This window comes from Mizuhopecten yessoensis, unplaced genomic scaffold (genome assembly GCF_002113885.1).
Source record: "Mizuhopecten yessoensis strain PY_sf001 unplaced genomic scaffold, ASM211388v2 scaffold7915, whole genome shotgun sequence".
In the NCBI taxonomy this organism is placed as follows: domain Eukaryota; kingdom Metazoa; phylum Mollusca; class Bivalvia; order Pectinida; family Pectinidae; genus Mizuhopecten; species Mizuhopecten yessoensis.
This window is the reverse complement of record NW_018407286.1, coordinates 43,984-59,038: the sequence shown is the minus strand read 5'-3', so window position 1 is coordinate 59,038 and position 15,055 is coordinate 43,984. Positions and strand designations below refer to the sequence as shown.

Here is a 15,055-nt window from a genome sequence, read left to right as displayed (position 1 = left end):
ATTGTGGTCTCAACTATCATGACCCATGCCGATACCCATAACATACTGTATCCGTTCCAACATGGTTTTCGCAAATCGCGATCATGCGAAACCCAACTTCTTGAATTTGTGGATGACATCTCAAAGAATCTTGATGAGGGACGCCAAACAGATATCCTCATAATGGACTTTGCTAAGGCTTTCGACAAGGTCAGTCATTCTCTCCTAAACCATAAACTACAACATTATGGTATACGTGGAAATCTCGCAAACTGGATCGAGAGTTTCCTGATCGGTAAAACTCAGACAGTAGTAGTTGAAGGGGAGAAGTCTGATTTTGTCGATGTCCATTCCGGGGTACCCCAGGGGTCAGTTTTGGGACCCAGTTTATTTCTTTACTTTATAAACGATATCCCTGTGGGTCTAAATGCTACACTCCGTTTATTTGCAGACGACACTATTGCATATATAGTTATCAAATCAAACAGTGATGCTGAAACACTTCAAAAATATCTTGACAAACTGGCGCTCTGGGAAAATCCATGGAAAATGATCTTCCACCCAAACAAATGCAATGTGTTGTCGGTGACTAAACAAAACTCCAATAGTCCATAATTATACTTTACATGGACACATACTGGAACATCTTAGTCAGGCCAAGTATCTGGGCGTAACACTATCATTTGACCTTAAATGGGTTTCACATATAAATACTATTTGCCCAACAGCAATGACCAACATGTACAGTTCCTGCAACCAGCACCGGAGTTTCTACTCTTGAGAATAAATACAATTCGTTCATTATACCTGATCAACGTTTTATTTATTTTGAGTGATCTCCCTGAATTGATCGTAAAATACTGTATCTGTTGGTATTAAGATCAATTGAATATAAATAATCATATAGTCTGTATCAGACAAAGATCACAGCAAGTACATCGCAACATCTGCCATATGTTTTCAGAAAGATCGGTACATTCAGTTACACATTTTTTGACTTACAATTCTTAGACACCAGCAGGACAATCTGTATAATAAAAATTGAATGTAGTTTATCATATGACCCATAAACTATATCAAACAAACACCATAGAGAGAACATCATAAAGTGTATCACATTTGATGGAAATCAACACATGATTCATAAAATGTTTGTTTAAACTTTTAACCTTAAGCGTGACAATATCTAGCACAATAAATGTAAAATAGAAAAAAAAGATTGAGACAATTTTAACGTATTTTGTTATAATTTTGCAGCCAGTTTCCATTTATTAGGATTTCATTTGAAAATGACCAATTCCAATTCGTATTAGAATCCACCAGTTCAACAAGTATGTTTGCAATAAATTGATATGATATGTGAACAATATCAACATATTTACCGCCGGAGTACGGGCTCGACGTAATCCTTTGTGTATGTTGTTACGGCGTTTTACATGCATATATTTCAGCTGCAGAAAGATGCAATACATGTGTTGACAACGTCTCAAAGCACTTGGAAATAAGTGCGGAAATTACCAATAGTGATTTAGGAAAATAATAGGTATTTTTTTATCTGTTAAGGATACGAATTCCTTCGGTTTGGACAACATAAAATGTAAATGGATTTCAGAAATGGTGCTGAATAATTGACATAAGGGTTAACGTGATAGCATGGAAGGAACTACTTGGAGTGGTTTGCTGAGTCGCAGACCCAGGGCAAGTTAGTGATTAATAATATTTTCTTAAAGTTGGTTTAACGTGTTTGTTCCAATATGCCCCGGACGTATTTTGAACACAACTTGTGAAATAAATTATACATTACATCATGCGCTGTAGTTGCTCAATACCAAACTGTTCGGGACCGTTATTCAATGGAGGCCATTGGAAAAGTCAAAAGGGGAAAAAGACCAGGTGTTCCTGAAGTGTAAGGATATGAATGGGCCATACAACAGGAATCTAATGGTTTTGGGATCCCCTACAGCTGATGAGCGGAAATTTAAATCAACTCCAAGGTGACAACAGCTATTCTTGTAGCCGAAGACATAAGATATTACAACATGGCAATCCGTCACTCTTCAATCAGCAATAAGCATTATATTTTGAAAAGCTGTGTAAAAGAAGATGGAAGACAATACAACGTGCTAGATTTGAATTTAAACCAATGATGCTGTAACTAACTGGAATTCCTGGTCACCAGCAAACACCTGGATCAATGCCGCTAGAACATTTCCCTCTCTATATAACGAAGTCATCGATGCCAACATTATTGCCAACCCATGTTCGCGTATCCGCCTTTCAAGCCAACATACACTACTTAAGGGTATAATACAGGACCTACAAACTCTACGCAAACACTTTAACCATCTTCGCTACCTGTTCTCCGGAGGTCGCCCAACCCAGTTTCGATTTCAATGACAGCTCATTGACGTCTGTTCATTAGTCGAGTGCTTTGTCAGCATCCGGGAGTGAAGCTATACACGTAACAACAGATTCGGGATACAAACAAGGCAGTATTTGGAATGGATGTTATATTTTGTAACTTTCATTAAATCAGCAAATATATTTTATTGTAGCAAAGAACTATTAAATATTTAATTTGCTAAAGTCATTTATTATTTTGCTACCAATTTACATATGGTCCTGTAACTTGTTAATATTGCTTGTGGATCGTAAGTTAACTTCGTCTAAATAGGAAAACCTTTTTTAGTGTTTCAAGGCGCCAAGGTCAATGTCGCTATTTATTATTACTTTTCTTCAAGGATTTACATCAAATTTGATCATAGATCAAGTAAGAGTCTAGTATATAAAACGTCTCTGCTTGATCGAGTTATTTTGTCCGGCTTCAAATGTCAAGGTTACCATTTCTGTAAAGACATTTTTTTCCATTACTCGAACGATTTCTTTCTTTATGAGTTTATAATTTTCATTATACAATCGTCGTTTATAAAAACACCATGGTTTAGTTTTTGTCTCATCGTGTTATGGTCAATGTCAATTTCTTAATGATTTAAGTATGACACGCCAATTTTCATTCTTTAAATGATGAAAAAGTCAAAGTAACAAGAACAGTAAATACACCGCATATCTACCTTACTATTACTGAATTAAATTCCTTCATCAGATATTTATTCCAAAAAGCATTTTGAATATTCCAGCGGTCTTTAATAAATCTGTTTTGTTATATGTGATTTATATTCGTTGTAGGTATCCAGGACAATGACAATTACTTCCAATTATATGTTTTGAGTCCTCCCTCGGGGGTGTTTCAATCATTTGAAACGAGAGTATGACACATTGAACCTCAGTCTAAAGTACCTTGAGTCGAGATAAATGTGCCTTATATTTCAGACGCAAAAACTAGTCCTTCCTCATTAATAAATTGTAAATGCATATTGAGGATACAGACGATATACGCATTAATATTTAGTACATTCAACCATTGAAGATATCATAGGAAAAATTACAGTTTGTGTAGATTGTCCGGAAAATAATAATACCTTAAATGATGTAAATGATGATCAACAATATTTTTTTTTAAATTTGACTAAAAATGTACGAGCTTTAAAATTTGCATATTAAAAATTAAAAATTTCGAAATACGCACAAAAGTATTCTTAACTTGGGGTGAAAAATGAAGACAAAAAACTCCCGTGTTAATGACTGTGACATCACAGGAAGGTGAGTCTATCCATAAACATGTTACGTCGCTCTTTTTATAACCTTTACCCTTCCCCATTACAACAAACAAGCGAATTTCAATTTTAAAAAAACCAATAATTCGGACACAAAAACGGTACAAATAAGGAAAAAAGGGAACAGAGGAACGTACAAGAAGAATAAGACCAGATGCTCCGGGAGTGTAAGCGTCTATTGCTTCATCGATGACACCCGCCGTGTAAATCTAAGTCGGATCCAAGAAATGTCACGTACTCAGACCGAGAACTCGCAAACAAACTTTAATGAGCATAATCAGAAACTATACTTCTTATTTATATATTATTCCTACACAAGTTAATTGTTTTTCTAGCCCTTACCTTTTAAAGAAAGGTTTAAGTTTACGTCTGCTGACGGCCAGTCATACAATCCCTAGTGCTCTATGGACATTTCTATACCTGGGAAAAAATTTTAAATGACAAAACAAAACATATTTAGTAAGGCTTTCTTAAGATGGTTCACCGTTATAACATCCAGGTCAGTAATCAAATCTGAGAGTATCTGTTTCATTGTAAATAGGAAAACTAAAAGTATTGAGCATTTTTCTTGTATTTCCCTGGATTCTATTATTACATTTCTAGTCTATAATTTCACGTGTTTTGACTGTGGGCTGTACAATTATTTTATTTTATTTTATTAAAAAAAAGTCCTCATATTGAAAGTAGTCACAAAAAGTGGATACTTTATATTAAGTTTGGACGCTAATGCAATGCGATACATTACTGTGCGTTGATGTCAGTTGTTCGTTTGATCCATGTTTTTATCGGACCTCGGTCGATATCGTTCTTCTGGTTAATAAATATATTCAGCAAAGAACCTCATTAGTGTCCTATTAATTTTATCATTTAAAGGTATGTATGATATTGCTTATATATGTGAAGCTTGTTGCAGAAAGAGCAGAATGTAAATAACTCGGGATCATTAGTTTGTAAATAACGTGTAATAAGCAGATATAAGTGTGCATTCATATTGAACTTACCAAACCTATAACACAGAATAAACGTGCCGAGAATATCAATTGTATCATTTGATTTGTTTTTGTTTGATTGGGGATTTGTGTCCTCGCTACTACTAAGATCATATGTGAAGGTTATGATTGGTGCAAATGTTAATAATTTACAAGTCAGTACGAAACAAAATCAATGATACATCGAAATAGTAACAAACTATGAAGAGGAAAAGGGGCAAAATATGTACAAACGAAAGGCTTATTAGAAAGGCAATGAAGAAGTACAATGAGGATAAGGCCAACTATTCCGAAAGGAAATAAGATGTCTTCTGTTATTTTAAAAATAGATACTGAAAATGAAACCACAAGAAACATTAGTAAGCAATTTAAAAAGAAACAACAACTCGATATTCGTTCTTTTGTAGAACGAAAATGATTATTTCACAATGAGATTATGATGATGACCATACAAATTGCTCAGAACCTTCATCAGTTTATTGCCCTGCATCTTCTGAAGCCATGTATGGTACGTTACTCCGTCAGCATTCGACATCTACCATGCAATTGTGGTATTCTGAGCAAGCACGAGAATATCGAATCGAGCACCATAATTTGGAACGCAGGTGGGTGTTGCTAATCCAGAAGGGAAATGTCTCTCTCAGAAACCCGATTTGGCCAATGCTCATCATACAGCTTTAGTATTAACCTTCTTCGTTAGCCGTGTTTTTGTAAAGATCGGCGTAAAGTTCGAGAAACAATATAGAGCACTGATACTCTACCCCATCTTCACTATTGATTAAAGTATTGTCTTGGAATAATAAAGTGAAGAATTAAATGGTCATACATTGAAGGTATTAGAATGATGATGACAAATAAAACAAGTACCTAAAAAACAAAGACATGAATATTTAAATTAAATGATCCTTTTAAAATAATTGCACTAAGCACGTTAATATATTGCAAAAAGAATACATTAAAAACAGGCTGAAAAACTTATGTAAGGAAATGATAATATATTACTTAAGCAAATAACTCTTGGCAAGCAAAATGTAAAACATATTGGAAATCCTTCGTTCGAGAAACAATATAGAGAGCTGGGACTCAATATTGATTAAAGTATATAGTCTTGGAATTATAAGGAGAAATATCATATGGACATAGGGTGAAGCTATTAGCATTATGATGGCAAATAAGTACCTCAATATCAAGGACATGCATTTTTAAATTAAATGATAGTCGCTACTAGATGATAGACCTTTTTTCAAAATAATTGCACTAATCACGTTAATATATTATTAACAAAATAATAATTAAAAGCATGCTTCAGGATCCCCGAACTTCTGCCGAAAACTGAAACTATGAGTTAGATTTGCCTGGAAATTAATTATTTCTATAAAAAATCATACCTTTCGGAGGTTTCATGACGAAAATAATTAAGATGAAATGAACAATAACATCAACAGCAGTAATTCCTAGATGTCCACTCACAATACAATGACTCTAACCAAAGGAGTAACTGGTCAACGGTAGGCATTGTCTCAATCCGACAAAATTAAAGGGAGTTGACGTATTTCTTATTTCATTAATTTTCTATGAATCAATTATAGGTTTTACTGTAGTTATAAGCATGAAGGAGCTATATACAGGTAGTATCTATGGCAGGATTGACAGTAATTTTTAGATCGGCAGTAAGCGAGATAAAGACATATCTCATTTAAGGCAGAATTGTGACAGTAAGTTTAGGATGTGGTAAGCTGAATAAAGACATATATTTATTAAGGCAGAATCGACAGTAATTTTAGACAGGCGGTAGGCTAGATAAAGACAGATGTAAAGTAAGGCGTAATTTTGACAGTAATATTAGACAGGTGGTAAGCTAAATAAGCACATATGTCAACTAAGGCAGGATTGACAGTAATTCTAGATTGTTGGTAAGCTAGATAAAGAAAGATGTCGTTACAGAAGCTTTCGGTAGACGGCAGTTTAAGATAGATACAGGTATGGCAGTCAGTTAAGATATGCTGTAGCTAAGGAGAAATGGTATGAAATGCAAGTTTATAATAGCTATATACAAGTGTATCAAGGGCATATTTGACAGTAGGTAGATGAAACTGTAAACGGTCGTGAAAGAGAATTGTTTTCTAAGGCAGAGTTAACAGTAGGCGTTAGTTAAATCAGATGTTATAAAAGGCAGGCGTGACCGTGGCTCTAGTAAGACAACAGCTGAAGAGTTGAGACTGATAGCATTAAAGGAACGTTTAAACTTTGTTTTAGGTAGGTGAAAGCTTAAGACAGGAAACATCAAAGGTAGGGATGAAAGTACCTTAAGGTTGGTCATAGTTATATGCAAATGCCAAGTACCGCAAGGTGGACAAATGCTTCAGGCAGGGGTTAAGCTAAAGAGAGATGACAAAGGGTAGGTTTGGCGGTATTATTATGTATGGTACAGTTATAGACAAGTGGTATCACAGGTAGATTTGATTATATTTGTAGTATCTTACATTCTTGTTTGTCTATTTTTCAGTGATGGATGGAGAACGCTCGGTGTGTATGTCTGTAAATCCCAGTATCATCAAAATATCTGCTACTTCTGGATCAGTAGCAAAGTTCACGACCTTGTTCAGAGCAGACGATCAGCACAGTTTTCATGCAAGAGGTCACACGGATTCAGGGGATCCCGAATTTCATATAGGCAGCGGTCGAAACCTCATGAAACATTCAAGAAAAAAGTTGTTTGCATGTATCATTTGTGGTAAAGGATATAGGCGCGAGGACAATTTAACAAGTCATCTTCGCGTTCATTCGGGCGAGAAACCGTACAAGTGTGACGAATGTGACGAGACCTTCAGCCTTAAGTCCACACTGGTTACTCACCGCAAGAAACATATTGGCGAGAAATTACATAAATGTGACACATGTGGTCTTGAATTCGACTTAACGGTCGAGCTGAAGAGGCATCAAAAGATGCATAGGGGAGATAAGCCACATATCTGTGACTTCTGTGGTAAAGGTTTTCGTGTGACCGGTAACTTACGGTCGCACCTAAGGACGCACACGGGAGAGAAACCGCATAAGTGCGATATCTGCGGTAAAGGGTTCAATGAAACTGGCAACCTTCGGCAGCATATGATGACCCATAAAAATTCCGGCGAGAAGTCGTGTATTTGTGATGTATGTGGTAAAGGATTTGATCAGCCATCTTATCTCGGAAAACATCTTAGAATTCACACCGGGATAAAACAGTTCAAGTGTGAAGTATGCGGGAAATCCTTCAACAAGAAGTTTAACCTTCAGACCCACAACAAGACGCACACTGGAGAGAAACCGCACAAGTGTAACGTATGTGGAAAGGGATTCGGTCTTTCAGCCAGTCTTAGGCGGCACCTTCTAATGCATACGGGAGAAAAACCGCACATGTGTTTTATTTGTGGGAAAAGTTATCAGCAGAAAGAGAGTCTTCAGCAACATCACAAGAAAATGCACAATACATAGAAACTGCAAAGTCACCCTTTGTCAGGGACTAAATGTCACCGGACCTCTATGGCACATCCATCTTGACAAACATGATGATAACTATGTAAGATAGTTATCATCATGTATGTCAAGATGGATGACCTTGAGGTCCGGTGACATTTAATCTCTGACGAAGGTCTAACCAAATTTCGTATTGTCAATATAGATGAAATCACATATGTAAAGAGTTCCTATTTCGCATAATTAATTATGTAGATTTCCAAATTACAATTGGATGATTGGTTTCTGTTCAGGAATTGTCCCAAACATGATTTATCTTTAACAAACATATACATAATGCAAGGAATCAGGGAAGAGCCACCAAGCATTGTGTTGATTACATATTTACGCATGATCAATTAGGCCTTTCAATTGTTATGGTTACATTTGTTTATGTTGATTGAATAACAGCCTTAAGACTGGTTATATGTCATCTTCATTTAACATGAACGTGCATATTGACAGTTGTGTGGGAGATCTGGTCGATAATTTCTCGATGTTGAAAGCTTTTAAACCATTTCACATTTAATATATTAAAGTACTTTCTCCACACCAGGAGAGGGTTTGTATAGGCATAACGCATGTTGCCTTATTCCTTTTGAATTCGTATACAATCTTCAAAAACATCTCTCTGAAATGAACAATGACAATTTTAAAATTTGTATGCTAAGTATGCCTACACCAAACCTTAACAATAATTTACAGCTTAAATATTTTCCTGAAGTCGGCCAATGTGAATTCCAAGAATCTGAATGTTATTCTAAGTAATTAGTTTGTGGATGAGGAAATTTGTGCAGCTAGATACTTGTTATTTGTCTTTTATAAAATTGCCTGCGTATCGATTTCATAATAGTATCAATGAGTTTCATTATATATTTCTGCTTCATATTGGCGTTTCATATGTACAATATCTAGACCATTTTATTTATGAAATAAACATTCCTGAACCACTTTTTGAGTTTTAACTAGTGACAAATAACACTTTTTCTTCTGATTTGACCAATAAACACTGATTGCAAACTACAGTGGGAAAAAATACAAGCTGTCCATCTGGTCAAATCTGACTCCAAGAACGATTGAAGACAAATTACTATCAGTGGTTATGGAAGAAAGATATCTGTTTAAGGGTCAGTTACGCTGGATGTTTGTGCACATATTGCTTGTGGATACACTTATATTGTGACTGTTGTATACGTATATTTTACTTAATATATATCATAGCTACCTTAATTATGGCCCCGGCATACAAAATCCTGAACCATGAGTTTAATGTGAAAGGTACCTGAGATGCTGACTGGAACACGTGACCCTGTACCCTGAGACATTGACAGTTACGTGTTTACAACAGATTTTAGACATGATTTGTAATTGTTCGTGCTGTAAATAACAAAGTGTATTACTAAGTGTTACATTGATAAATAATTCAGCGATTTATTGTACCAAAGTGTTCCTAAAGGGATTTATTGTACCAAAGTGCTCCTAAAGGGATTTATTGTCCTAAAGTGTTCCTAACGGGATTTATTGTACCAAAGTGTCCCTAAAGGGATTCAATTAATGCAGAAACATAGATGTAGAACAATAAGGTGAAATGAATAATTATAAATACATTGTAAGAATCAACAAAATTGAAAGATGATTAAGACAACGAATAAAGCAATATGAATAGTAAGGAAGATTAATTGCAATAGAAGGGTTAATCAAACATCTATTATCAGAATTATTGAATGTATTACACATTTAATGAAAGTATTCAAAGATTTTATAAGTGTATGAAATAACTTTATGCATATGTTTAGATATCTTCTACATGTTTGTAAATATCTATAACTGTATTAGATATATTTATAAGTGAGACATATGTTTATTAACGTAATACAATAATTTATTAACGAATTAGAAAAGTTTATTATGACAGCTGAAACCGCTTTGTCTAAAAACGAGATGAAGCGATGATGGACGGCACGTGAATATCATGCACAAATGTTAATTATAATAGCTTTTTGAATATGCATTAAAACCACTACGCGTCTTTTATAACAAACTTATCTCACAAAACAGAATAGTTTAACATAGCTACAGCTTTGTTGTACCTAAACACAAGGTGTTAAATAATTTTAGAATGAGGATAGGAACAAAGCTAACAAGCAGGCACACATTTGTTAAACATTGTTGTAGAATAAAGGTCACCATCCTATAAAAAACACGTGCATGTGATGTGTATAGATACATATATACACTCCAGGTGTCTGGTACCAGTGTGCAGTAGCGTGCGGTTACCATGAGTGATATATTTGAACAATGAATTACCCCTGTAATATTCAATGTATCAAAACTAAAAAAAACCACCTATATGATCTTTCTACAACTGCAATCTATTTTGCAATTATTGTGTTAGGAATATATCCAGGCTCCTTTAATATTGTTAAAGGTCATATCATCTGACAAATCTGTGTCTAACGGGTCGTGTCTTCGATGCAGTGCTTTGAGGGGGAAAGAAAAAGGAGATATTTCCTTGAGAAGTTCAAGGTCACGGACGAGAAAAGGTATCGAAAGAAGTTCAAGTTGACGGACAGGAAGCGGTATTGAAAGAAGTTCATGGTCACAGACAACAAGCGGCATCGAAAGAAGTTCAAGGTCACATACAAGAAGCGGAATCGAAAGAAGTTCAAGTTCACTGACAAGAAGTGGTATCTGAATTAGGTTGGCTGTTATCATGGAAAAGGTTCTCCAAAAAAGTCATCAAAACATCATTTTATTCATTCATTAAAAACTATGAAGTTTGATTATGTGAATTTAAGGCAAAATATCAATAGGTATTGCTTACGTGAGATATTCAGAGAACGCTTAGACTTCTCTAGATAGCATTCCTGGTTTACTGCAAATATAAGCACGAATAAAGAATTGGATTTTGGAATTCCCTGGGCTTCAAATAGACAAATATGTTCTGGCATCTAAATATTTTATACTGATCTAAGGATTTTGAAAATACAGAAATATTTGTGTAGACTGAGTTTTGTTATTCTTATCCGAAAGTAACAAGTGATATCGCCAGTTTTAGCATTGTCAACACCTTATCGATTTCTGAATCTAAACCCTTCCTTTGATGGCATTCGAATTGGTCGATAAAACATCTATAGGCAAAAATGGTTGCATCTTCAGAAGTGTCTGCCACAAGAGCTCGACAGTCCCAGGTATAACTTTGTGTAAATATTCAGAGCTGTGTGTGCACGTTTTTCATAAAAGGGTTTATGATCTTTGTACATCTTTATGTATTTTTTTTCATCAACGTATGCATGTATTTTTACAACAAGATTTTAAATGTTCTTGCACCCTCGATGCTCCAGGGGTTACACTCACTTACGCTCTCTGCACACCTGCAATACGCAGTAGCGAATTTGAAGGCAAGCGGCTAGCTATATAATTGGTCTCAGGTACAAAATATGACCAATCGCAAGGCTGATACAGGTCTGTCATTTGAAGATTACAAAGGAGCGACACTCGACTTCAAAGACAGCCAATTCGACAGTAACGCGATCGTGCGATTCTTTTGATGTACATTAAAGGACGAAACTAGTCTTATCGTCTTATCCACAAGGTGGGGCACTCTGAACCTTCGATTTTGCTATGACATATTGCAGGGAGTGTAAATGAGCCTAAACTCTGGAGTATCGAGGATGGTGTTCATGGTAAACGAATGTATCGCTTATTATACCAGTGTTAATTATACGACCGTATTATTCTGATCTGTGAAAATGTTAGCAAAATACACGTGACTAAATATTTTCGATAACATGTTTTGATTGGATGGATGGATGTTTCACGGCTGTATTTATTACAATGTTATTTAATGTATGCTATTATACATAAGGACAAAAGGTACTGCATCTTAGCGCACCAGGCCAAATTGTACCGAACCGTCAACCAACAAAGACACGTAATATAACAGAACGCCATCTAAATGGTAAGTTTTCTTATACACTTATTGTTATGCGTCAACTAGTTGCGGCAGATACATGCTGGCAACCATAATATTCTCGGAAGAAGGAAAATACACCTGAAAAAATTCATATAGGGGAAAAGTATAAAACATTATAAGCTAGGAAAACTTATATAAACCCAAAGGTAAGACAAATTATTAAAAAACATATAAAAAAGAAATGAAAATGATATATAAAACTTTATCATTCTGGCAAAAGTGATATTTTAAGCACATTATATTGTTATCCCACAAGGAAATAACAAAAAATCACGATGAGATCTTACTTGCCATATACAAGTTGTCCGCAGTCTTCATAGTCCAGCATTTACCGAATACGTGTCTCTTATTCAGATGTGTCTATATGTACTGCTTCGAATTGTATAGCTCTTTGTTACTCTACTGGTCAACTAGATCTAGCTATATCTACAATTGTTATCTCTTTGTTACTCTACTGGTCAACTAGATCTAGCTATATCTACAATTGTCTCTGTCTCTTTTGAAGTTCTTAGTACCGTGGACGTAAAACGACATTGTCCTCGTGAGTTAGTACCTCAGTGTATATCTAACTACTGAGTCCTGTTTACGATGATCCAAATCAGCAAGCAAAATCATTTTAACTGGTGACGGAAGAGCGGGGCACCTTTTTACGGGAAAACCAATTGCCGAGGACTATTAGCATTGTGAACATGTGGTAGGTTGTTTCAATTTCTCTCATCTCGTTAATTTGATAATTCTGACTATCGAACACTTTAATTAAACGGATTTTCTATTTACACTAAAAAATTAAATTCCCCTTTTTCGTGTCCCTTTTGTTCTTTTCTCGTTATAAGTATGTTGATGACCATGATTTTCTTGTCCAAATTTTTCCACGGTCTTCCTTCGACGTCCTCAGTTTTCTTTTTTAATCTCTCTAGAACTAAAAGAGTCCTACCCTTCTTTGGTCATGGTTGGGACAAAACTGATTATAATTTCCTCACATTTGAACGTCATTAGGAGCTCTTTTTTCTGTCTATAACCTCCAGGGCCTGTATTCATGAAACTGTTATCATGCTCTAGCATGGATTTTGTGCTCAAACCAAATTTCTTTTAAATAATGTCAAACAATCAAAAAGTAAAATATAAACATTGAAAACAGTATTTCGCTTTAAATCTCTTATTTTCCCCCCAGATCATTTGCAAAAATAAGATTGTATTCTTTACTTTATAAACGGAACAAGATGATTGTTATGTTTGTATCTCTACTCCATTGATAGAGTTTCTCCTGTAAACGTGTGTCTCATCTCATATTTGCGTTTTAAGCATTGTAATGCTTTCACTTGGCATTCATATTCCCTATGCATGCCAACTGAAAGTCAGTTCAATACTTGTATTTTCCATTTTTGGAATATGTAAGAATCATAGAAAATTAAACTGTATCGAAATTCAGCATTTAACTAAAATAAGTGTATGCATCTTATATGTGTTTTCGTGAATAAACAGCCGTCTGTCAATAACGGGTTTCTGGTATACCGGCAGCGTAGCAATTAATTATGACGTCATAATAATGATAATGTCAATAAGCGGGTCACGGAATTCACAGCTTGATGAACGTCATCTGAATGTGGTAAGGTTATATAGTGACAATGTTAAACAATAGTAAATACAACATATTGTGTCTAGTCTGCTTAAACTGCAATACCCTTAAAGAGGTCTCCACACAACCAGACCGGATACGGCAGACACATATAAAACTGCAATACCCTTCTAGAGGTCTCCACACAACCAGACACATATACGGCAGACACATATAAAACTGCAACAAAAAAACATAAACCCTTTTATACAATTGTAATACCCCGACACTCCGCAACGGTCCGTCTACATCTGTCTCTCAGGTTTAAAATTTAAATAAATTCCGGTTTGTTTTTTAGTGCAGAAAACAACCATTGCTTACGACCAAATATGCAAGGACAATGAGTAATTTTGAAGATAATAAACTTAACTATTGTTATGGACACAGGATCAGCCAACAATATCCCTCTTATCTGTGATATGTTAATTTCATGTTGATGTTTGTATTTGATATGCTTTATTTTATGTTAAACATTTATCTATATCTACGTTATGTAGAAAGAATATGTTGCTCAATGTGATGTCGAGTTCAAATGAAACTTTGTGTTGCTGTTTTTATCAAATATTTATTCAGAGTCCTTGGGAATATACAATGAGAATGTTCATAAAAACTGCGATACGGAAGTGTAAGCGTATTAAATCTGATCCACCGACGACACCTGTCGTGTACGTCTACGTACAATCTAAATAATGTCATGCTCCTAAAGTGCAAGCCGGGTAATAACAATGAAACACTATTACGTCAATATTCCTATGACTGAACTTTTGACGGTAGTGCTACCATCTCGCTAGCCTTCTTACATCTTTGCGTTTAGACAACTAAAATATCGTACATGTAGCATTGATCTTATTGGACAAGGATGTTACAGAACTAATAAATGGCAATATAAATTACTGCATTTACACGCGAAAAAATACCCTGAAACTAACAGTAATTAAATTGACCTTACATTTACATTGTCTAAATTTCAGCAAAAACTACCTGTTTTGATCGTAAGAGAAATTTAACCTGAGCATGCAACAATGTAATTACGACATGTTTAAACTCAGTGTCAATTTTAAGGATTTACTGGATTTAAAAAAATATATAACTTTTTTGTTGTTGCACTGACAACTGGCATACTATAAACGTAAGGAACTCAGTTTTTGAATTGTTCTGTCGCCAGTTCTGTACCTGTACAAATGCTGTTAAAACACATTGTTCATACATTTTAGTTTACATTAAAAGGAAAAATGTATTTATAAACAAAAGTAAAAACTTACAGATATATCTACATGCCGCATTCTTTACTGTTTTAACGGGGGCAATGAGCAATGGATATTAAACC

General features: G+C 35.0%; 1 protein-coding gene across 1 annotated transcript in view; it reads left to right on the top strand.

Annotated features, from left to right (window-relative positions):
* LOC110454585 (zinc finger protein Xfin-like) overlaps positions 1-8,190 on the top strand; it is a 47,052-nt gene extending 38,862 nt beyond the window's left edge. Inside the window, exon 9 of the mRNA XM_021504173.1 lies at positions 7,149-8,190. Within this exon, the coding sequence (XP_021359848.1) occupies positions 7,149-8,116 (968 nt within the window). The 3' untranslated portion in view covers positions 8,117-8,190. The remainder of the gene's footprint in view (positions 1-7,148) is intronic.
* The last annotated feature ends 6,865 nt before the right edge of the window (positions 8,191-15,055 follow it).